Below are 22,762 nucleotides of genomic sequence, written 5' to 3' on the forward strand. Positions count from 1 at the left end.
CTTTTTGTGTGGGGCTGGCCTTGGACTGCGATCCTCTTGTCTCCTCCTCCTGAATAGCTGGGATCACAGGCGTGAACCACCATGCCTAGTACACTGATTGACATGGAGTCTTGCTAACTTTTTGCATGGGCTGGCCTCAAACCTCAGTCCTCCTGATCTCTGCCTCCAGAGTAGCTGGGATTACAGATGTGAGCCAGTGTGCCTGCAGAAGGGTGGATTTCTCTAGAACCTGCCTACTCTGCTAAGAGGTAGTAGAGGAGAGGCCAGAACAAAGCTGTGTACCTTGTACTCTGAGTGACTCAATCTTCCTGTGCCTCAGTTTCTTCATCTATAAAATGGAGAGTGGCCATAACAACTGCCTCTCGGGGGTGTTGTGACAGTTGATGAATCACACACATAAAGCACTCAGGACAGGCTTGGCACAAAGCACGTGCCCAATCTGTTAGCAAATGTCACATGTTGGCTGACTTTGGGAAGTCATGTTACTGTGCCCTCTGTCCCCTGCCTTCCCCAACCTACTGCACAAAAACCTCAGGATCACCATCTGCTGGGGTGTGGGCTTAAGTCACGACCCTAGATCTAGGTTATGGGATGTATCCAAGGATGCTGGGCATCCCGCGTCCCTCCCTCTCATGCCCAAGTCTCCACTGCCAAGTAAGACCTGGGCTCTGGTGCATCCACGCCAAGGATAATGTGCCCAATGCACAGCAACCTGCTCGTCTCTGCCAGCACTGAGCATCCGCCTCTGGCCACCTCCGTGGACTCTGTCCATGGCTGTGCCAGCTCCCCTCCACCTGCTCAGGCTGAGGCTGCAGAAATATGGCCTCCTGCTCCTGGCTTGGGAAGATGCTTGTGTGTGTCTCTCACCTAGGATCTGGGCAAGGATGAAAACAGCTCTGATTACTGGAGCCAAGAACGGGCAGGCATTTCTACACTTTCCTGTTGCAATCCTTTGCAAGCCTGGAATACAGGTACGCCTGTCCACCATTTACCTGTGGTCTCACTTCCTGTGGTTTTATTTCACTTGTTAGTGGTCAAATGTAGTCAAAAATTGTAAGGGAGAAAATTCCAGAAGTAAACAATTCGTAAGTTTTAAGTTGTGAGCCGTTCTTATCTTCTGACTCTTTCTTACCTGGAGTGTGAATCAACCCTTTGTCCAGTGTATCCATGCTGTATGTGCTACCCACCCATTAGTCACACAGTAGAAAGATGCAAGAGAAAAGACCGTATTCATATATTAGAGTATATTATTATTCTTGTCCTGTTTTATTAGTAGTAGTTGTTACTGCTCTGTTTCTATGCCTAGATCATGAGCTAACTTGATCATAAGTGCGTACATAGAGAAATGAGCAGTGTATGTAGGGTTTGGTACTCTCCACTTTCAGTCATCCATTGGGGTCTTAGAATGTCCCTCCTTGGAAAAGGGGGGGACAGTTGTACTTGAACGATTTCCACTTGGCAGGTGAGGAAAAGGCTCAGAGAGAGATGAAGCTACTTGCTGAGTTCACATGGCTAGGAGGATGATGGATTTGAACCTGCAACCTGTGAGTCCAAACCCACTTGACTTAGGGCACCCCTTTTCAAGAAGGGAGCCTTGAGACTGTGATGAGTGACATTGGGATTGTGGGTGTCTGACTTTCTTGCAGAACTGAGCAATGTAAGTCCTAACAGAGAACATTCGTGCCATTTCCTCAGCTTGTCCTCGCATCAACCCAGGTGGTCAAACCATTGCCCTTTCCTGGTGAAATAAAACTCCCTGGCCAAGTAAGCTACCCATTGTCTCCCAGCTAGCCGACAGCTGAGGAAGGATTTGAACTCAAAACCGCGTGAGGCCTCCTTTGAACCAGGGAGCTCACCCTGCCTGGTTTCCTGCTGACCCCGCACCCTGCTTCCCAGTACCAGGTCTAGTGCACTGGCGGGAGCCTGGGGTGAGGTTTGGATTCAGGCCTGGGTGTGGAGCCAGGTGAGCTGGTTTTGCCCCCAGTGCTGTCTGTGGTGGATTCCTGGAAGGCTCATTTCCGCTAAGGGCCTGAGCCAGCCAGGCTGCCTTGGCTGGGTCAGGGCTGTGCCTGCTGGCAGCCTGGTTGCCGCACAGGGGTGGTTTCTTCCCCACCAGCCAAACTCCAGAGAGACAGGGCTCAGAAGGATCGCAGGGAGGGAGGTCTGCACCCCTGGTGGCTATAGGTTCCATCCCCACACTGCAAAAAGCCATCACCCTCTGAGAGAAATGATCTGTTATTTTGTTAAGTGTCTTCAAAAAGTCATTTTAGATGCTACTTCTGGGCTTTGTTTCGTAATAACTCATGTGGTGGGTGAGTGGGGTGTAGACGATACAGAGGGACTGTGAGATGACAGTCAGTGAAGCTGGGTATGGGCCTGAGGCTTACTGGACCAGGCTCTCTGCTTTTGTAAAATGTTTACACAAGACATTTCAGTGGTCACTTGGCCTGCTGAGGAAGGCCTGGGGTCCTGGCTATACCGGGGACAGGGCAGTCCCCTCCATGACAGAAAGAAATTTGTAAAGACCCAGCCCCAGGGCAAGATCCCAGGTCCACCACCTGCTGGCTGTGTGACCTTGGGTAGGTCACTTTGCCTCCATGAGCCTCAGTGTCCTTCTCTGTAGACTGAGAATGGATCCTTATTTATATGCAATTGTGACTAGTGGCAGGTCTTTTCCATGGCACTTGGAGTCACTGGGCTGCATGACAAACTTGAGCCTCTATGTGCTGATGTTGACATCTGTCACTGATGGCCCCACATGGGGCCAGGCTGGGCCCCAGAGAGAATGCAATGATATATCAAGAAGTGTCACAACACACAGGTTACTCCAGAGGCACCTGCACACCCATGTTTATTGCGGCACTGTTCACAATAGCCAAGTTATGGAAACAGCCAAGATGCCCCACCACTGACGAATGGATTAAGAAAATGTGGTATCTATACACAATGGAATTTTATGCAGCCATGAAGAAGAACAAAATGTTATCATTCGCAGGTAAATGGATGGAATTGGAGAACATCATTCTGAGTGAGGTTAGCCTGGCCCAAAAGACCAAAAATCGTATGTTCTCCCTCATATGTGGACATTAGATCAAGGGCAAACACAACAAGGGGATTGGACTTTGAGCACATGATAAAAGCGAGAGCACACAAGGGAGGGGTGAGGATAGGTAAGACACCTAAAAAACTAGCTAGCATTTGTTGCCCTCAACGCAGAGAAACTAAAGCAGATACCTTAAAAGCAACTGAGGCCAATAGGAAAAGGGGACCAGGAACTAGAGAAAAGGTGAGATCAAAAAGAATTAACCTAGAAGGTAACACACACGCACAGGAAATCAATGTGAGTCAATGCCCTGTATAGCTATCCTTATCTCAACCAGCAAAACCCCTTGTTCCTTCCTATTATTGCTTATACTCTCTCTACAACAAAATTAGAGATAAGGGCAAAATAGTTTCTGCCGGGTATCAAGGGGGTGGGGGGGAGAGGGAGGGGGTGGAGTGGGTGGTAAGGGAAGGGGTGGGGGCAGGGGGGAGAAATGACCCAAGCCTTGTATGCACGTATGAGTAATAAAACAATAAAAATTAAAAAAAAAAAGGAAAACACTTCTAACTACTCTGAACATTGTACAGAGATGAAGGCCTTCATACCACACAGGACAGTCCACAGTAATTAGCAAGGTAATTAGTGAGAGGTTACTGTTTTTAGCCATAGTTTGTAAGAGGAGGGAAATTGGTGTAAGAAGTCTTCTTGGTTAAGATTTTACCTCTTGGTCATAGCATGTTCAATTTTATCCCGGAGTCCAAATAAAAACAGAACTGTGAAAAAAAAAAAAAAGAAGTGTCACAACAAAACACCGTGGACATTCAGAAGACATGACTTTGCGGAAGGAGGTGGTTGGTGAGCAAGGCAGGCTCCTGGGGAGGAAGCAGGGGGACATTTGAGGGGGGCCTGAAGGCCAGGGAGAGTCCCAATGTGGAGAAGCGGAGCAGGGAGAAGGTTTGGAGATTGGGGAGGGGCAAGGCCAAGGCTCTGAGCAGGACGAGACAAGGAAGGAGGTTGCAACCTGCGGACAGGAGGGAGGGGTGAGGGCAGTGTTCAAAATCTGATGTCCGCAGTGATTGCTGGGTCTCTGTCCCCTGCCTGTGGCAGGTGTGAGGCTCCCTATAGCTGCACAGTGGCCATCCTTGGAGCTGCCATCTCCTACCTGGACAGTGGAGATGTTCTTTTTTCTGTATGTCTCTTTCCATTAAGATTGGCCAGGGACACCGCAGCGCCCACCTTCTGTCCCCCTCTGCCTGCGGGTGAGTGGGTCATTCTTTCCCATGCTGCAGAGGGTCCCTTCTTTTTTTTTTTTTTTTTTTTCATTTTTCTTTTATTATTCATATGTGCATACAAGGCTTGGTTCATTTCTCCCCCCTGCCCCCACCCCCTCCCTTACCACCCACTCCACCTCCTCCCTCTCCCCCCCTCAATACCCAGCAGAAACTATTTTGCCCTTATTTCTAATTTTGTTGTAGAGAGAGTATAAGCAATAATAGGAAGGAACAAGGGTTTTGCTGGTTGAGATAAGGATAGCTATACAGGGCATTGACTCACATTGATTTCCTGTGCGTGGGTGTTACCTTCTAGGTTAATTCTTTTTGATCTAACCTTTTCTCTAGTTCCTGGTCCCCTTTTCCTATTGGCCTCAGTTGCTTTTAAGGTATCTGCTTTAGTTTCTCTGCATTAAGGGCAACAAATGCTAGCTAGTTTTTTAGGTGTCTTACCTATCCTCACCCCTCCCTTGTGTGCTCTCGCTTTTATCATGTGCTCAAAGTCCAATCCCCTTGTTGTGTTTGCCCTTGATCTAATGTCCGCATATGAGGGAGAACATACGATTTTTGGTCTTTTAGGCCAGGCTAACCTCACTCAGAATGATGTTCTCCAATTCCATCCATTTACCAGCGAATGATAACATTTCGTTCTTCTTCAGGGTCCCTTCTTGACAAGTATACTTTATGGAAATATCTTCATTTATCCTTTCTGCAATTGTGTCCGGCACAAGACACACGTAGTCAGGAAACTTCTATTGGTTGCCAAAAATGTGGCCTCCAAGCTCAGAGACAGAGAGAGAGAGAGAGAGAGAGAGAGAGAGAGAGAGGGAGAGAGAGAGAGAGAGAGAGAGAGGGAGAGAGAGAGAGAGGGAGAGAGAGGGAGAGAGAGGGAGGCATGCCTGTCTACACTATGGTCAAGTCACTGTCCTCACACACCTACCTGGAAATAAAATCCACAGCAGAAGGAAAGTGAAAGGCACATTCTGCATAGGACTCAGCCAATAACCGAGCCAATAACTCCTGCCCCTGTCCTGCCCCATTAGGCCAAGCGTGGTGAGGACCCTGTGGCTGTCCCTCCATCCCATCCATATGTCTATAAATAGCCGCCCGTGAGCCCCTGGGAGGGCGCCATCTGCCTCCTGTCAGGACCCTGACTGCTCCAGATGGTCGCCTGTCGGTGAAGTTCCATCAGGCCGGGGCGCCTCCTCTCCCGGCTATGGTCCCCACCGGCTCCCGCTGTCATTGCTGGCCACTGATCTCCAGCAGGTGACCACATGTGGAGTCCGGGCTTCAGGTCCCATCTGCGGGACGAGGTGCCATGGCAGGTAGGAGCAACGCCCATGCGTTTATTTCTCTAGACCCCACAGAACAGGACACTGGGGGTGGTGAGAAATTCAACCTCCACATAACAGGAACCCTCCTGGCCCGGACTTCTGTGAAGTTTCTAGAACTTCTGGAAGAACCCTCAGGCCCTCCCCTGTCTTTCCCTCCCTGTGGGCACCGTGGGGCCCTCACTGAGCTCAATCCCCAAGTCCCACTTTCCCAGGCCACCGTTCTGCGAAGGTCCTGCCAGGTCCTCGGGTTCTGTGTGGGCCCCACTGCTCAGAACCACATTTCCCACAGAGTCTTCTGCCTCCATCCTGCATGAATTTCCTCTAGGGTCCCTTGCTCCCCTGATGAAGCAGGACAACACTGCCCTCCCATGGGCCTCTGGGGCTGGGAGCAAGGCTCAGTAAGTGCAAGGCCCTGAGTTCAAAACCCAGTGCCACCAAAAAAAAAAAAAAGAAAGACTTTACTGATATTTAGGCCTGGATCAATTAAATGAGAGGCTCTGAATGGCACCTGAGTCCCCCAAGGCTGAGATCACTCAAATTCCATGAACTTTAGGTTCTTCCGGTCTCTCGAGGTCCATGCATCGAAAGAAGTACGCTGTCTTTAGGTGGCGGTAACTTGTCACAGCTCCGTAAGTGTGCGTGATGGAGGGTTCAGTGCACTCAACTCCAGTTTTGTTCCCCAAATAACCCCTTAATTAAACATATCAACCTAATAAGAGTCCACACGATGACGATGATGTTTACACTTGTGGACGCAGTAGTCAATATGGCACAGTTCAATATGGTCCTCACATTGCTTAGCTGATCTTTGTCACGAAGACGAAAGATCTGGAGAAACAAGCGCTCCCATTTCGATTGCAGCCGTTAGAACTTTGATCGTAAGTCGCCTGTCTTCTTCCTGCTATCTCTATGACTCCTCCTTTAACTTCAGCTTTGCCCTGCAGGGATGGTGTGCGTTAAACTTGACCGCCTCTGCTCAAACATCTTCTGTTCGGCCTTGTCCACACAGCAGACACGGAGGTGCGAGAGGCATTTCTTTAGCCTTTGTGGACTTTCTTTGTCTTAATCCCCTTTCCAGGGAATTAAGGAACACTTGCACAGAGCACAGCTGGCCGTCGGAGAGAATTCTGAGCACATAGGACCACGGATAGCTAGGAGTCGATGGGCCTGGGTTGTGTCTGGCTGTGTGGTCTTGAGGGAGTCATGGAAAGTTCAGTGCCCAGGTCATTTGTGTCTAAGGTGGGGACTCTTAGAGGTACACAGCAGGTTGTTGGGGATTAAAGAGAAGGCAAACATACTTTGGTGATAAAACCGTGCAGCAAACTGGGAATGCAAGGTAACCTGTTTGACCTGATGAAGGGCGCAAACAAGGAGCCCACGGCCAACCACAAACTTGATGTTACAAGAAGGGAGTTTAGCTGAGCATGGTGGCATGTGTCTGTAATCCCAGACTTGGGAGGCTGAGGCAGGAAGATAGGATACAACAAATTATTCCTATTTCTATACAATAATAGTGACAGTCCCCAAAATGAATTTGAGGAAGCAATTCTAGTTACAGCAGTGTGGTAGTGAATCTTACTTGTCAACTTGACTGGATTGACAGACACCCAGGAGATTTGTAAAGCGCGACTCCGATCGTGTCCTCTCCGTGTCTCCAGAGAGAGGGGATCCTGAGGGCTCGGACCTCATCAATGGAGTCATCTCCTGATGGACTTACCGTATGGCATTAATGGGGGAGGGGAGAGATGGGAGGCGGGGCCTGGTGAGAGGAAGTGCATCACTGGGGACCATCTTCTTGGGGACTGCGTCCTGCCCTGCCCCTTCCTGTAGTCCTTTCTCTGCTTCCTGGGAGCCGTTCTGCCTCCCCACGTCCTCCTCACCCTCCCCTCTCTGAAACAGTGACCAAAATAAATCCTTCCTCCTTTAAGCTAGCTAAGGCAGGTGTTTCGTCACAGCTACATAAAAGTAACTAACACCAATGGCATAAAAATTATAATATACTTGGTTATAAATTTTAAAGAAGTGCAAAACCTGTGCTCCGAAAACCGTAAGCCATTGTTGAAGGGAATTAAAGTAGATCTACATAGCTGGAACAATGTCCTATGTTCATGGATGGGAAGACTTAGTGCTCACGTGGCCGTACTCCCCCAACCCATTTACCAAGGCGATGCAAACTTATGAAAATGGCTACATTTTTACAGTAATTGACAAGTTGATCCTAAAATTCACATGGAAAGGCAACAGACATAAAATAGTCAAAGTGACATCCAAAGCAAAGTTGGAGAAGTCCCACTTCCCAATTTCAAAACTTAGTGCAGAGCTACAAGACAGTGAACTAGGGATAGACAGATGGAAGAGTTGCATGGACTCGAGAGCTTGAAATAACCCCTCGCCACGTGCAGTTGACTGATTTTTGACAAGGGTACCAGGACAATTCAGGAGAGAAAGAATAGTCATTCCACAAACGGTCCTGGGACAACTGGATGTCCATATGCGAAAGAATGAAGTTGGGCCCTTTTGAACACCACGCGGGTAAACCAGGTCCAAACGCACGCAGAGTGACGTAGGTGGAAGAGTGAACGGTGTAAAACTCTGGGAAGGAAAGGAGTTCATCTTTACGATCTCGGGTTACACTAGTCGACTTGGATATGAAACCAGAACCCCAAGCAATAAAAAGTAGGTAAAGCGGACTCCGTTGAAACTGAGACCTCTTGGACTGCGAAGGGCACCATCACGAAAGCAGAAAGACCACCCGGGGGGGAGGGGGAGCAAATACTTGCAAATCAGTTATTGATAAGGGGGACGTGACATGAAGAATCACTAGGGAACCCTTGCAACTTACAGTGAAGAGATGACACGATGAAAACGTGGGCAAAAGGTCTGGACGATGTTTCTCCGAAGAAGCTGTGGCAGTGGCTTTGAGGCCCAGGAAGAGCCACTCGAGGTCATCGCCCATCAGAGCAGCAAATCAGAACTGCAGACAGGAGGCGGGACTCCCGCCGCCCCCTGCTGGCGGGTGGCAGCCGTGCAGCTTCCCGTGTTTCCCCGGAGCTCTGACTGGCCACCCCCAGTATGTGCGCAAGAGAAGTGGAGATTTGTCCACAAAAAAGTGTACGCGAATGCTTAGAGATGGTCCCCAGTGGACGCAGACCCCGTGTCCATCAGCAATGAGTGGATAAATAAACGTGTCGAGGCTGGCTCCCCTGTCTTAGGGCTGGAGCCTGGTGTAGGTGCTCTGGGTTTTCCTGGATGCCTTGCAGCCTTGCCGTGCAGCACCAGAGTCACCTGTCCTTCTGTGTTGTGCTCACGGCGCCTCCCTAGTGTCACTCTTCTTCAGTAAAATAAGGGCTACTTGGACACGAGCTCCATGATGCTGTGACAGTCCACGTGATAACTGAGCCAACACCTTAGTGAGTAACGGGCAGGCAGCATATACAGTGTGGATACATTGCACGAAGGCATGGTTTGTGTCCTGGGCAGGACAGAGTGGGAAGGGATGAGATCTCATCACACTACGTAGAACAATGTGCCATTAAAACCTCCGAAATATTTCCTTCTAGAATTTCCCATTTAGTATTCGGTCCACAGTTGATCATAGGAAACTGCAACTACAGAAAGCAAACCAATGGAATATTACTCTGTTGTAAAAAGCAACGAGGCAGCAGTACATGGCACGTGGTGGGTCGTCCTTGGAGACTGTGCTGAGTGACGGAAGCCGTGCACTGCAGGGTCCTGTGGGGGTGACACGCCCAGGCCAGGCACATCCTTAGAGACAGAAAACGGACGAGTTGTCGTCTGGGGTGGGGAGGGCCGGAGGAAATGAGAGCTGACTGCTGATGGGTACGGGGTTTCTTTCTGGGATGAAGAAAATGATGTAGAGTTGATGATGGTGATGGCCATGTGACCTTGTGACTACTGGAATCCCCTGAAGGTCACAGCTGCAGGTTGTATATGGTGGCGCGTCTGTCCCTCGAGGTAGGAGCTGAGGCTGAGGCTGAGAGCTCGAGAGCCTGAAACTAAGCCCTGGCCCAGCACCCTCCCTCCTGCTCGTGAAATGCTCAGCTCCTTTGAAATCACAAGCAAACCCCCTAAACTCTTAGATGAAGAAAATATTTGGTACTTAATATTTTCCTCTTTATACCCGTGTGGTTGTAAAATATTTTGGCTTTGAAGACAGGGTCTCACTAGATAGCCCAGGCTGGCCTCAGACTCACAATCCCCCTCCTTTACCTCCTGACTGCAGGGATTACAGGTGTGCACCACCATGCTCAGCTAAAACGTAATTTTTAATTTGTTTTGTTTTTTTTTTAAATATGGGAAGGCTGCAATGAAGGCAAAAATATCTGAGGCCCATAGTGTGGTCTGAACTCGTCCATTGCACCCTCTCTCCAGAGCTTTTGAGAAAACAATACAACATTTAAGAAGTTTAAAACAACCGATTCAAAATTTGGCAGTTTTTTTCTTTCTATATATATATTTGTTGTGCTTCTGGGGGTGGAACCCAGGGCCTTGCACACACTAGGCAGCCACTGACACCAAGCTGTACCCCAGCCCTGTTTTCTTTCTCTTTAATTCCCCTCTGGCTATCTCCTGGGCACCGCCCTCCTGCTGTGTGACCCCGGGTTGGTTGCTCAGCTTCTCTGAGCCTATTGACCTCATCCCTCATGGAAGGCGAGGGTCCCGCGTGTCAGCACCGAGCCTAGGCCAGCTGGAACCACAGCAGCGTGGTCCCCTCACCAATGGCCCTGTGGGTCTTTGGTGGGAGTGATGCAAATCAGAGGAGGTCACCCCTGGGCCGGGGCCCAGGGCCTCCTCTCTGTCTGCCTCCACACTCCTGGCCGGCGGGAGGCTCCCGAGCCCCACGGGCTTCAAGGACATCTCAGAGCAGAACTTGGGAGGCTCCCATGGACCCGTCCTCACCCGCACCCAGTCCGTCTCTCCTGGGATTGGCAGTAGTCCTTACCCCTGTGCGCTGCCACTCCCCCTCTGTGACATCCAGTCTTGGGGTGGCTGCAGGGAGGCTGGGGTACCCTGACAGGGAGTGACGGGGATGGTGGCACACAGTGTGCCCCACCTGAAGGGGACACATCTGCCCAGTCCCCTCTGAGGGCTGAGGGCCTGGGGCGCCCAGACGGGTTGATGCTCCAGGAGGACCACCTCTCCTACCGCCACCCAACCTGAGAGGGTGCCGTGTGCACCCTCCCTGCTGAGAAGGCTGCAGAACTGGGCCACGAACCCCCATCACTGCATCGTTGGGCTCAGCCCTGGCCTCAAGGGGGACTGGGGGGAAGACCGAGAGCAGAAGCTCCTCAGAGTCATAGTTTAGTCCTCCTACCTCCACCTCCCGAGTAGCTGGGATTACAGACATGTACCACAATGCCCGGCACCTTTAGCAAGTATTTATCAGTATGCACCTGGCTTGGTCCAGGTGCTACAGATGGAGGGGAAGGAGGTGGCAGTGTGGGGAGGGACATTTGACATTATAAAGAGATTAAATAGAAGGAAGGGGAGAGGGAAACTTTCAGCTGTCTGAGGGAAGAATAGTCCAGGAAAAGGAGGGAGCGAGTGCAAAGGCCCTGGCACAGGACTGTGCCTGGCGTTGTCTACAGTGGCCAGGAGGGGACATGGCTGGAGTGGAGTGGGTGAAGAAGATGGAAGGAGAAGGGGTCAGGGAGGGGAGAGGAGGACAGAGCACAGTGGGGACTCAGGCTCTGACTCTCCGTGGGATGGAAATCACGGGAGTTCCCAGCAGACAAGGGGTGCGATCTGAGGTTCCTTCCGGTCCCTGTGCAGATGAGGCAGGGACAGCAAGACCAGTGCAGAGGCAGAGAAGGGTGACAAAGGCTTGGATACTAGACGTACGGGGTGGGGGGCTGTGAGCCAGAGAGAGAGGCCAAGGGCAACGTCAAGGCTTTGGTCTGGGCACGGGGGTGGGGCTGGGGGTGGGGCTGGAGGTGCTGAGCTGCATGGAAGATGTGGTCCCTATCCTTGCATGGCCATGATGCTTGTGGGGTCAAACAGTCATCAACAAACATCATCCACGAATCACATAGGCAAGGTGGACCCGTGACGATGACGAGTGCCTCAGGCGGAGGGCCAGCGTGGAGAGCTCAAGGGGAAGGGCGCTCTGGGCGGGGGAACAGCACGTGCAAAGGCCCTGAGGCCGGAGGTGCGTGGGGAGGGCCAGGAGCTGAGGGGCAGTGGACAGGATGGGGATCCCCGTCCAGGGTCCATGTGTGCAAACTTGGACTTTCCCCTTGGATGTCCTTGCACACGTGTGATCAGCCATGTGCACAACAGACCCAGAGAGACCAAGTGCAGCTGGGAGAGCAGCAAGGGGCCTGGGCTGGGCGGTGGTGACAGTGGGAAGGAACCCAGGGCCCTGGAGGAGAGGAGGTGACACGGGGAGGTGGAGAGTTGGCAGCTCAGCCCCCACATCCATGGCACTCATGGTGGCTGGGATCAGGGGTGCCCCAGGGGTCCTGGGTGAGGGGACAGACGTCCTCGCATTCTGAAAACCCTTCTTTTCTTTCCAAAGGTGAAAAATGTCGCAGCTTCATTGACCTGGCCCCAGCATCGGAGAAAGGTGAGTGTGGCCAGGCCCTGTCTGGGGACCTCAGCCTTGCCCAGGTGGCTCAGAGTCCCAGGAGAGTCCTTCAGCCTCTCTGGGTGACGGTGACGCTGGAAGCCAGACATCTTGTCGCTCAGCACTGAGTTTCCTGAGTGCGATGAAGTGGGGGAGGCAGGAGGGGACATGTCTGTCCACCCCCCTGCCGGTGGGCGGCTCCGGGACCGTCACCCTTGCCTTGCATCCAGGGCATGCTGGGGCTCGGAAGGGTGTCCCCTCCAGCTGCGGCTCTGCCCCTTGTGTGTGGGCTCTGATGTCCACAGGGGCGGGGACCCGCCCGACTAGACGCAGCATTCAACAGCAAGGGCTCGGGCCGTGCAGGGCAGTGACTGGGTCATCTGCAGCTTGGGAGGTGGAGACGGCCGTCAGGATTGCATTCAGCTGCAAGTAATAGTGACCCAAAAGAACTGGCTTCAAGGGGGACATTTGTTAGTGACTTTTGTAGAAGTGTCACCGTAGGCAGTGCAGAGCAGCTCCGATGCAGGAGTCCTCAGGACTCAGGCCCTATGATCCCTTATCCTGTGGCTTTTGTCTTCATGGTCTAAGATGGTGGCCAGAGTGCCAGCCATCACGTCTGCATTCCAGACAGCTGGATGGAGGGAGAATAAAGAAAGGACAAAGGTTTCAGGTCTACTCAAGGTGTCCAGAATTGCCCCTCAATGTCTGTGTATATCTCCTTGGCCAGAACTTGTGTGGCCACACACAGCTGCAAGGGAGGCTGGGAAATGTGGTCTTTATGCTGGGCGAGACTGTGTGTGATCGGGTTTGTTGTTAGGGAAGAACGAGAGACTCGGTACTGAGGATGACCTGCCCGGGGACAGAAGGTGTGAGGCCATCCCCCCACCTGCAAGAGAGGACAGGCACGCAGGCCTCTGCAGACAGCTGAAGAGGCAGAGGGGCTCTGGGCCTGGGCGTAAGGAAGGGGAAACTGAGGCGGAAGTCCAGCCTTGGGAAGCTTGGAAAGTCTCAAGGCCAGGTGCGTGGCCACCCTGCCCTGCTGGTGGGACCGTGATGAACTTTCCCTCCCTGAGGGGGCTGCACATCCAGGAGGCTGGTGACAGTCCTGGGAGCCCGAGGGACAAGGGACAGGATACCTGCTGTCCCTCAGCCAGCGGGAGGAGCCAGGACCCCTGAATTTCCAGCTTGAGGACAGCCTCTCTGCTGCCTCCACTTCCCCACGACCGCGTCCTGGGTGAGCACTGGGCTTGGATCCCCTCTGGACCTCCAGGAAACCGTGCCACTAACTAGCGTCACAGTCACAGCGAGGGCTGTGTTCCCTGAGCAGTCACTGTGTGTCACCCTCCACGTCCCTTATTAACTGAGAAACCTCCCCCAGAGATGGGAAACCAAGGCTGAGAGCGGTGAAGTCCCTGAAGTCCCCCATCTTCTAAGGGGCACAGCTGGGTTTTGAGACAGGGTCTCTCTGTGCCACCCGGGCTGGCCTTGAACTTGCAGTCTCCTGCCTCAGCCTCCCGAGTGCTGGGATTACAGGCATGCACCACCACACCCGGCTCAGAGCTGGGTTTTAAATCTGGGTCCCGGTGCCTCCTGTGCTGGTGCCTGTTAGAACCCGCAGCAGTGGAGACCCTGACTCAACTTTGCTCCCAGGCTTGGAGCTGCAGGCCCGTGTGCACCGCGTGTCCCTTGGGCGAGTGTGTGCACGCGGGTGCAGAGCCCTGTGCGGTGCACGGTTGTACCCATGTGTGTCACGGGGTGACAGGGGGCCCCAGGAGGCCCAGCGTCTCTTCCTGCTTTTATGGGGCCGAGGTCCTCCTTGCATCACTGGGTTTTCCTGGCCTTGGATTTGATGTTTAGGGCCAGGCGGCGGCTGGCCTTTCACAAGGAGGCGGAGGACGGCCGCACGTCACTGCCTCTCACATGCATTTCTCCCTCGGGTGGGATTACAGGGTTGCTCCGCAGTGCGTGCCCCTCGCCGCAGCCATCTGCAGGCCCGTGACGCTCTGCGATCCCCACTTCACAGAGGAGTGGGGGACACAGGAGGGTGACTTGTTTGGAGCCACCATGCACGGGCTCTGTGAGCAGGTGCCCAGGCTGGGGTCAACAGAGCCCACTCTTAGCCTGGATTTTGGCTCCTGTGCTGCCAGAGGTGACAGTGACCCTAACCCTAACACTAATAGGTGCAGTGCCACCAGGTGCTCTTCTCTGCACACCCCAACTCATGTCATCCCCTTTTACAGATGAAGAAACGGAGGCACAGAGGGTCACACATTTAGGAGGTAGCAGGGAGTGGGATTTGAGCCTGAGCAGTTGTCTCTTTTTTTCAGTACTGGGAATTGAACTCACAGCCTTCACCTTGAGCCACTCCACCAGCGCTTTTTTTGTGGTGGGTGTTTTTGAGATGGGGGTCTCGTGAACTATTTGCCTGGGCTGGCTTCGAACCACCATCCTCCTGATCTCTGCCTCCTGAGTAGCTAGGATTATAGGCGTGAGCCACCAGCACCTGGCTAGTTCTGTTCTTAAATGCCTGGTCCTTCTGCCAAAAGACTAGAATGAGGGGTGGGGGGCTGGGGGTCCGGCTGAGATCTGGGGGACACCCCTGTGCGTCTCCATGACCTCTGAGCTGAATTTAGGCTGAAGCTTCTCTCCCTGCGCAAACCCCTGTGTTAATCAGCTTTCTGTCACTGCAACAAAATACCCGAGACAATCACCTTAGAAAGAGGGAAGGTTCGTGTGCCTCGCGGGTTTGGCGGTTTCGATGTGTGGTCCCTGGGCCTTGCCAGGCAGCGCATCATGGTGGAGCAAAGCCCCCACCAGGCCCTCTTCACCGCTCCGCCACCTCCCGTTCCCTCCACGCGCGCTCTCCCACGCTGTCCCCCCACCCAGCACGGCATCGGGTCCTCTCCAGCCGCCCTGTGCCCAGGGCGCGCCCTCTGCGCTCTGCTTCACCTGGGGCCCTGGCGCGGTCTCCTGACGGTCACTCCTGCGTCCACCTCGGGTGTGGGGCTGACCCCTGCTGAGCACACTCGGCTGCGTGGTGTCTCCCCCGCGCAGACGCTGACTTAGCTGGGCTCGGTGGCGGGTCACCAGCACTCTGGGCCCCGAGTGCTGTGAACTTGGTTCCGTAAGTGCAGAGGACAGGCTTCTCCCCCTCTCCTCCTCCTCCCCAGGTGTCCCTGTGTCTTTCGACAGGAGTCGCCTCCCACGCGCCTGGGACCGGCAGGACCCGCGTGTCGGTCCGTGGTGTCCACCGCAGCTGGGTAACGAGCTGCCCCGTGACTCAGTGGCTTCCTGGCAGGGCTTTTTCCTCCCACATCTGTGGGTTTCGTGGGGTTCGCTGATGTGGGCTGGCGTGGTCCCAGGGTGTAGCCCTGCTTGGGGACAGCAGAGGGGACAGCAGACACATGGTGGCGATGCCAGACACGCCGCGTGGGCGCCATCCTTCCCGCCATCGCCCGTTGGCCAAAGCGAGCCTCACGGTCAAGTTCAAGGGCAGCAGGTGCGGCGCCCTCCTCCTCCCCGTCAGCCTCTGCTTCTCACCGCCGTCCTCTGCAGAGGGTCAGCGTTGTCGCCGCATCCCCAAGGACTGGCAAGGCCCCCCCCCACCCAGAGCCTGTCACCTGTCCCCTGTCCTTCTGTCCCCTTTGACCTTGTTTTGGAATTTCCTCCTCCCTAGTGTTGAGCTCCTGCTTCTGGGACCCCAGGACGTCCAGTCTGCTTTACGTCCTCATCTGGGGTGGGGTGGGGGGGGTGGGGGGGGTGATGACACAGGACCTTCCAGAAGCTTCCTGTGAAGAGGGCGGGATGGGCCAGGAGGGCGCATGCCTGGCGACCTCTGCTCCTTCCTCATGCTGACTTCACGTTGGCTGAGCGTCAAATTCTCGCTTGGAAATCGTTTCCCACGACCTCTGCGAGGTTGCGGCGCCCCCTCCACCCCCCCTTGGCGCCCACTTCCTGAGGGTTTTTCTGTGTCTGTTTTTGGCAGCACTGGAGTTTGAACTCAGGGCCTGGCTCTTCAGAGGCAGGTGCTCTACCATGGAGCCACGCCCCCAGCCCTTGCTTTTTGCTTTTTGCTTTTTGGGCCAGGTTGGCCTGGAGGTCTCGGTCCTCCTGCCTCCGGCTCCTGAGTGCAGGGATTATAGGCGTGCACCACCACGCTGGGCTCCAGGATGTTGAGGAGGAGCTCACAGTCACTCCGATTCTTGGGTGTGACCTGGCTTTTTCCCCTCTGCAAGCTTTTAACATTTTCTTTTCTGTTCTTAATTTTCCATTTTCATTTTTATTTAATTCTGAGATGATTACTCAAGGTTTACCTTTTGACTGTTGTTTTTTTAAGTTTCTGGGGTTATGCTTTTAGGAGCTTTCTCTTCTTGTCTCCTGCCTTTGTTGGAGGGACACGAAATCTTCTGCACTTCTCTGAGGATCTGTCTGTCTGTCTGTCTCTCCCTCTCACTGCAGTGCTGGGAGCGGAACCCTCGCCTTGCATGCTGAGGCCAGCACTGCGCCACTGAGCCCCAGCCCGGCCCAGATAGCAATCTTAACGGGTGTCACGCTCTTTCACCCCTTGCTTGAATTCTCACCTCTGTCTTCCATGTCACGCGTTCTCCTCAGTCCGAGCCCTGAGTCAGAGCGACGCTCGTTCCTTTGAAGTTCCAGGTGCCTCTGCGAGGGGACACCGGCAGCGAAGCCCCTAGCACCACCAGCACGTTCTCTTGGGCTGATCAACTCTCAGCCTCCAGCGTGAGCCCAGTGCCAGCATCTCGCGGACACGCTGGGGACAGATGGGGTCTCTGCAGCCCAAATGGAGTCGCTTGCTTCGCTTTGGGTTTTCAATATGGAACTCACCGGGCCTGCTGCATCTGATTCCGGCTTCCCGAATTTTCCTTCTCTCTGGCTTCCTCCATGTAGGTGGCCACTTCCACTTTCTCCTGAGTGTTGCGCTCTCTCCCTCTCTCTCTCTCTCTCTCTCTCTCTTTCTCTCTCTCTCTCATTTGAACTCAGGTCTAGGCAAGCACTCTACTACCTGAGCTATACCCCCAGCCCCTTTTGCTTTTCTTACTTTTCAGATAGGGTTTCCTGTTTTTCCTGGGCTGGCCTGGGACTGAGCTCCTCCTGCATAGCTGGGATTACAGGTGTGAACCACTGCACCCGCTGGACTAGGCCTTTCCGTTCCTCTGCCGGTGAGATCGAGATCGGTGATGGCAGAGACCAGCCTTTGCTTCAGCCCCACCTTCACGTCCACTTGTGGCTTTCTGACCTCAGAACTGGCCTCCAGCTGTCTGCTGGCCACGTCTTCCTGCGGTCCCCAGGTCCTGCAAACTCAGCTGGCCCACGGTGGACGTCACTGCCCTCGTCCTTCTCCACCTGTTGTCCCGTGATCACCAGCACCTGTCCTGTCTCCCAGGCCATAGCCCCGGCATCCTCAGCCCCTCCCTCTGCAAACCCAGGTGTGACTTTTCTTCCGTCCCAGGGGTCTCCACCTGAGCCTCCCCTCTACGGCCACAGCCCCTGGTCCTGTCCTCATGTCCCTCCTGGATTGTGGTGATGGTCTCTTAGCTACTTAAAACCCACCCTGCACTCCCTGTGGAATATTCCAGAGCCCTGAGTGTGGACAACTGCTCCCAACGCACGGCCGCTGAGCAAGAGGATCCGGATTCGAGAGCAGCCCACTGCGCGGTTCCATTACAGCACGGGAAGCTGTCGCCACCCAGTCCTGGGGCCACTGGGCCGTGCTTTGTCCCCCGTCCGGGTCCTGATCAGTTGAGGAAATACGAAAGCAGTTTGTGCGCTTTTGTGCAGGCGTGCTCCACCTCATTACAAGCCAGTTCTGAGTCGTCTTTCTAAAATGAGACGCAGTCTCTCACGCCTGTTTCAAGCCCCCTCTTGGCTCCCAAACTTACAGGAGCCTTTGGATATGGCGTTCTTGGCCCGTCATCTCATTCCTGCTGGCCTTTCCTCCCACTCCTACAATCCCCGACGTGAATCCTGTGCTTCAGCCCTGCCTCCCCAATGGTATGCGTGTCCCCAAACGCTGCCTCATCTCTTACGCCTCTGTGCCTTCGCATCTTCTGTTCCCCTCAGTTGACTTGCCTTCACCACCTCTCACTTGCATTGCAAACTTCTATTCATCCTTCAAAACCCAGTATAGACATGGCCCATTTTGAAAAGCCATCCCTGACCCCGATGACATGTATAGAGGTGATCTCCTCCATCAGGCTGGACATTCCTGGAGGACCAGCACCCTATCTTGTCCTCCTCCATGGCCCCTACACTTCTGTGAGAAGTCTGTGAGATTGGCACAGACTGAAAATTTAGTAAAAGTTTGTTGAATGAATAAAGGAAGTACAGAATGATCAAGGAGCCTTGATATAGGTCCTGGGCAGCCCATTTGGGTTTAGAAACTTGGATCCTACTTCTGCAGGCTGTTTGCTCTGGTCCACTGGGGCAGAGCTGTGTTTTATGTCCCCCCCCCATCCCGTGCTCCTGCCTCTGTCACCAGCAAGCTGGGATTTCTGGTGGCCACCAAGCAGCCATTTGTGTGGCTCCACCTCCGAGCTTGTAGGTTTCGCTTGTGTAGTATTTCAGGGGCGCGTAAGGATGGGGACTGCTCTGTATGAGCCATTCCTCACTCCAGTTCCCCTAACAGTCTCATGTTGGTCCCTCAACCTCTCTGTTCTCCCCTGTCTGAAATCGATTTACAACCCTGCTGCTCACTTAATTTATTTAGTGCATTTTATTGATTTATGTCAGAACTGAGACGTGGGTGGACCGGAGAGCCCACTGAGCGGGGCGGGGTGGGGAGGACCGAGGTCCATGGCAGCCATTGGAGTGGCACAGGGCCAGCTGGTGACCATGGTTGGAGCACCTGGGTGGCCAGTGTGCTAATCTGAGACCCCAACCTGAACACCTGCCTTCTTGACCTCAGACGTGTCACTTAAGGCCCCCAAGGGCACCCACAGGGGCCTAGGGCCTGGCAAACGGGAGCACTGACCCTTACCGTCCCGGTGAGACACCGAGGCAGGAGGCCAGGCAGGCAGTCCACGAGTCCTTTCTTCCTGCCGCCGGCCTTTCCTGGGTCATATCGAGATGTCCCCTCAGTGCCCTGCTGCAGGTGTCGTCAGCTGTCAGATGGCCCTGCTCCACCCTTAGACTCTTCTTCCTGGAGACCACGTCCAGGCCCTCTCAAAACACCACGGAGTCTGCTAGCCCAGTGCCATTGTGCTTTGAAGGAGCCACCTGGCCCTGGGTCCCAGCCCCTGCTCATGAGCGGCCCACCCTCTAGACAAGTGAGAAGACAGGGCGTCACGATTTGTGCAGGTGGACAGGGCCACAGGAGGCCATGTGCAGGGGTCTTGAAGGAGGCGTGGAATTCCTTCTGCGTAAGGAGCATCAGGGGACATCACCCCAGTAGCACGAACAGCCCATGCCAAGGGGTGAGCTAAGTGTTCTCAGTGTAGCTGCTCAATGCATGTTTGCTGAGTGACTGAAGGACATAAGAAGAGGAGAGCCTAGAAGGGTTAAGTGACTTGCTCAAGGCCACACGGCAGATTTCAGGGTGCTGAGCCCCCAGAGGCCAACCAGTGGACTGAAACCTGGAAAACTGGGCCAATCTGAACCTTTCCTCTTTATAAGTTCCTTATCGTGGACTTGGAGTGCAGGCTCTGCCCTTTTCCTGGGTTCTTCTAGTCACCCGCTCTCATCGGGCTCAAGGCTGCTGGAGGACAGGGCTGAGATCACACACCTAATAACTGAGTTAGTGGTTCTCGTTCCAATTATTCAAGATTATCCTTCCAGGTAATTAGGCATCTCTCTCTCTCTCTCTCCCTCTCTCTCACAATTGGAAGCAGCTTCTCCATGGTGAGAAGGCTCTGCTGAGTGTGACCGGAGGTGACTTAAATTTCTGAGTGGCTCCGTGGTCTTCTCACACTTCCGGTGAGAAATTGCTGCAGCTCTGGGGTTTGAGCTGCAGCGTGGCCAGCATGGGATGGGGCCGAGCACGTCCTGGACAGCTGTGCCAGGGGCCAAGGAAACACAGACAGGGTTCAGGAAGACTGCACTGATCCTACAGTTCTGCTGAACCTCACCGACGGTGGTGTCGGTTATGTGTGATCCTATTTTGTCACATGTGTCACTCAGCTGTTACCATAACAAAATACTTGAGATAAGAAACTTATAAAGAGAAAAGATTCACGCTGGCGCTCAGTCAGACCCATTGCTTCAGGCCCGTGGAGAGGGAGCACCTCATGCCTGGGCACATGGAGAGCAAAGCCACCCGCCTCATGGCCAGGGAGCAAAAGAGAGAGGAAGGGGCCAGAGCCCCGGGATCCCCCTGGAGGCCATGTCCCAGTGACCTACCTTCCTCTCGCTGGGCGCCACCTGCCGATTCCCACCACGGCTGGCAGTCACGTCCCTTAATGTAATCCTGCACACAGTGGTTCCTCGGTGTCCATGGGGACTGTCTGTGGGACCCCTGTGCCCAACCCCGCAGGCTCTCAGGTCCCCTACACAAAAGTGCATCGTGTTTGCACGGGGCTTTCACCTGTCACTTCACGCTCGATGTCCTGTGGAGAAAGCACACGCTGCGACTGTCTGGATTGCTTACGATCCCTGATGTGGCGTAAGTGCCACATGGCAGGTGGCACTCAGTGTTGTCTAGGGAACAGTAAGAAAAAGGTCAGTTCGGGCTTTGTATCTTCAAAGTCCCCGAAGACTGCGTGTTGAAGGCTTGGGGATCCTTTAGGGGCGGGGCCTAGTGGGAGGGCGTGAGGTCACGGGGGCGTGGCCTTGAAGTCACTGCTGGGACAGTGACTGCTCCTCCCTTTCCTCTCTGTCTCCCTGCCACCATCCCTCCATGGTGTCCTGGCCCAAAGCAACAGGGCCAAGAGGCCACACGTGGAACCCTCTAAAACCATGTGCCAAATTGACCTTTCCTTCTTTTGGGTGACTGCCTCAGGCATTTTGTCACAGTGAGGGAAAGCTGACCAACACAGGAGCTCACAGAGATCTGGTCTCTGTTGTTCCATTGTCCAGATGTGGAAACTGAGGCAGTGAGATAAAACTCTGGCTGCTGTGGACTGAGTGGAGCAGTCCGTCCTTCTGCACACCAGTCCCTAAGAAATGGGGTCTCTGCTCTGTGGCAATCTCCTTCAGTGCAGCCCTGACACAGACACCAAGCACACATTGAGCACCTGCTATGTACCAGCCCTTTTCAGCCACTGTGTTCCACTGAATCCGGGTCGCGGCCCTTGGAGGAGGGAATACGTGTGTCCTTGTTTTTCCGATTAACCGCTCCGAGCGGTTAGCACAGCGCTCGAGGTCCACCAGAGGCAGGGCTAGGATTCAATCACTGGACTTCTAAGGACCCTGTCCAACAGAACAGGCTCTGGATTCAAATTCCAGCTCTGCCTCAGTACCCGGGAGCCCTCAGCCTTTCCTCTGTAACATGGGGTGCCCAGCACCCACTTTGTGGGATTCTTCTGAGAAGCAAATGAGATGACCTGTGAGTGTGTCGCCAAGAAGGGCTGGGGTCATGCCTAGCAAGTGCGAGGCCCCGAGTTCAAACCCCAGTACCACCAAAGACTAAAAATCCTGTTCTGAGAGTGTTGTCCAGGGGAGGCTGCATCAATGTCAGCCCAAGTATTGTGTTGTGTCCCCTCTGTTCTTGCGGGGTGACTCAATTTGCATTTCTTTCTGCTTAACCAGCATTCCGCTGGGCTTTATTGAGTCACACACAGCATTTCCCTCACGGCTTCATTAAATTCTTTCACAGCTCTTGAGGACGGAAGCTGTTAGCTCCCGTTTACACCAGAGAGGGGCCACAGTGGACTCAGAGACGTTGAGCTCTGTGCCTGAGCTCACACAGCACGGGGACGGATCCTATCAGCCCCAGGCTGTTTCTGCCCCATCTCGCAGGTTCCTTTCCACCTTGGCTGGGGCCTGGTGGTCCCTCTTGTGTCTCTCAGGCCCCGGAAGTTCTTTAGTGGGCTTTCTGTGTGCTGTCACCTGCTGGGTGGCTCTGTGGCTCACAGCGTTCAGGACCTGGTAGCATAGGAGGGAGATGGCTGGAGACTCCGGACACCCTGGGCTCCTGCAGCCTCATCACTGTGGCCATCTGCCAGGCTCCAGGAGGCCCCGCCAAGCCTGGGATGTCCCCCAGAGCATGACTCGAGGGCCCAGGTCCCCAAAACCCCCGCCCACGCTTCAGAGCCACCAGGAACTGGACCTCCAGAGAGGCCCTGGCCAAGGGACTGTCCCCAGAAGCTAAGGGCCCAAGCCACCTGACTCCCAGAGGCCCTGCTCCACGGGGCCTGCGCTGGGAACAGCATTTTGAGTTTGAAGGGCACTGCGTGTCCTGGTGGAGGCACGGCTCCGCCGCTCTGCAGACCTCTGGCTTCTGGAGCTGGAGGGAGGGCAGCAGGTCTCTGCCCAGGTGGCTCCCTGCACAGCCTGTCCCGCCCATGTTGGGTGACCAGGACAGAAGCCTTGATTTTTTTTCACAGGTTGTTTGATTTGCTTTGTGGTGCTGGGG

At 54.1% G+C, this 22,762-nt stretch overlaps 1 protein-coding gene across 8 annotated transcripts in view; it reads left to right on the forward strand.

Moving 5' to 3' along the window:
• Window positions 1-22,762, forward strand: part of Gsg1l (GSG1 like) — a 194,443-nt gene that overhangs the window by 49,886 nt on the left and 121,795 nt on the right. For 6 of the 8 annotated variants that reach the window (XM_074059150.1, XM_074059152.1, XM_074059149.1 and 3 more), the window contains exon 2: window positions 12,187-12,234. The exons of the other annotated variants lie outside the window; for them this stretch is intronic. In XM_074059150.1, coding sequence (XP_073915251.1) covers window positions 12,187-12,234 — 48 coding nt within the window. The remainder of the gene's footprint in view (window positions 1-12,186; window positions 12,235-22,762) is intronic. 8 annotated transcript variants of the gene reach the window in all.

This window comes from Castor canadensis, chromosome 17 (genome assembly GCF_047511655.1).
Source record: "Castor canadensis chromosome 17, mCasCan1.hap1v2, whole genome shotgun sequence".
In the NCBI taxonomy this organism is placed as follows: domain Eukaryota; kingdom Metazoa; phylum Chordata; class Mammalia; order Rodentia; family Castoridae; genus Castor; species Castor canadensis.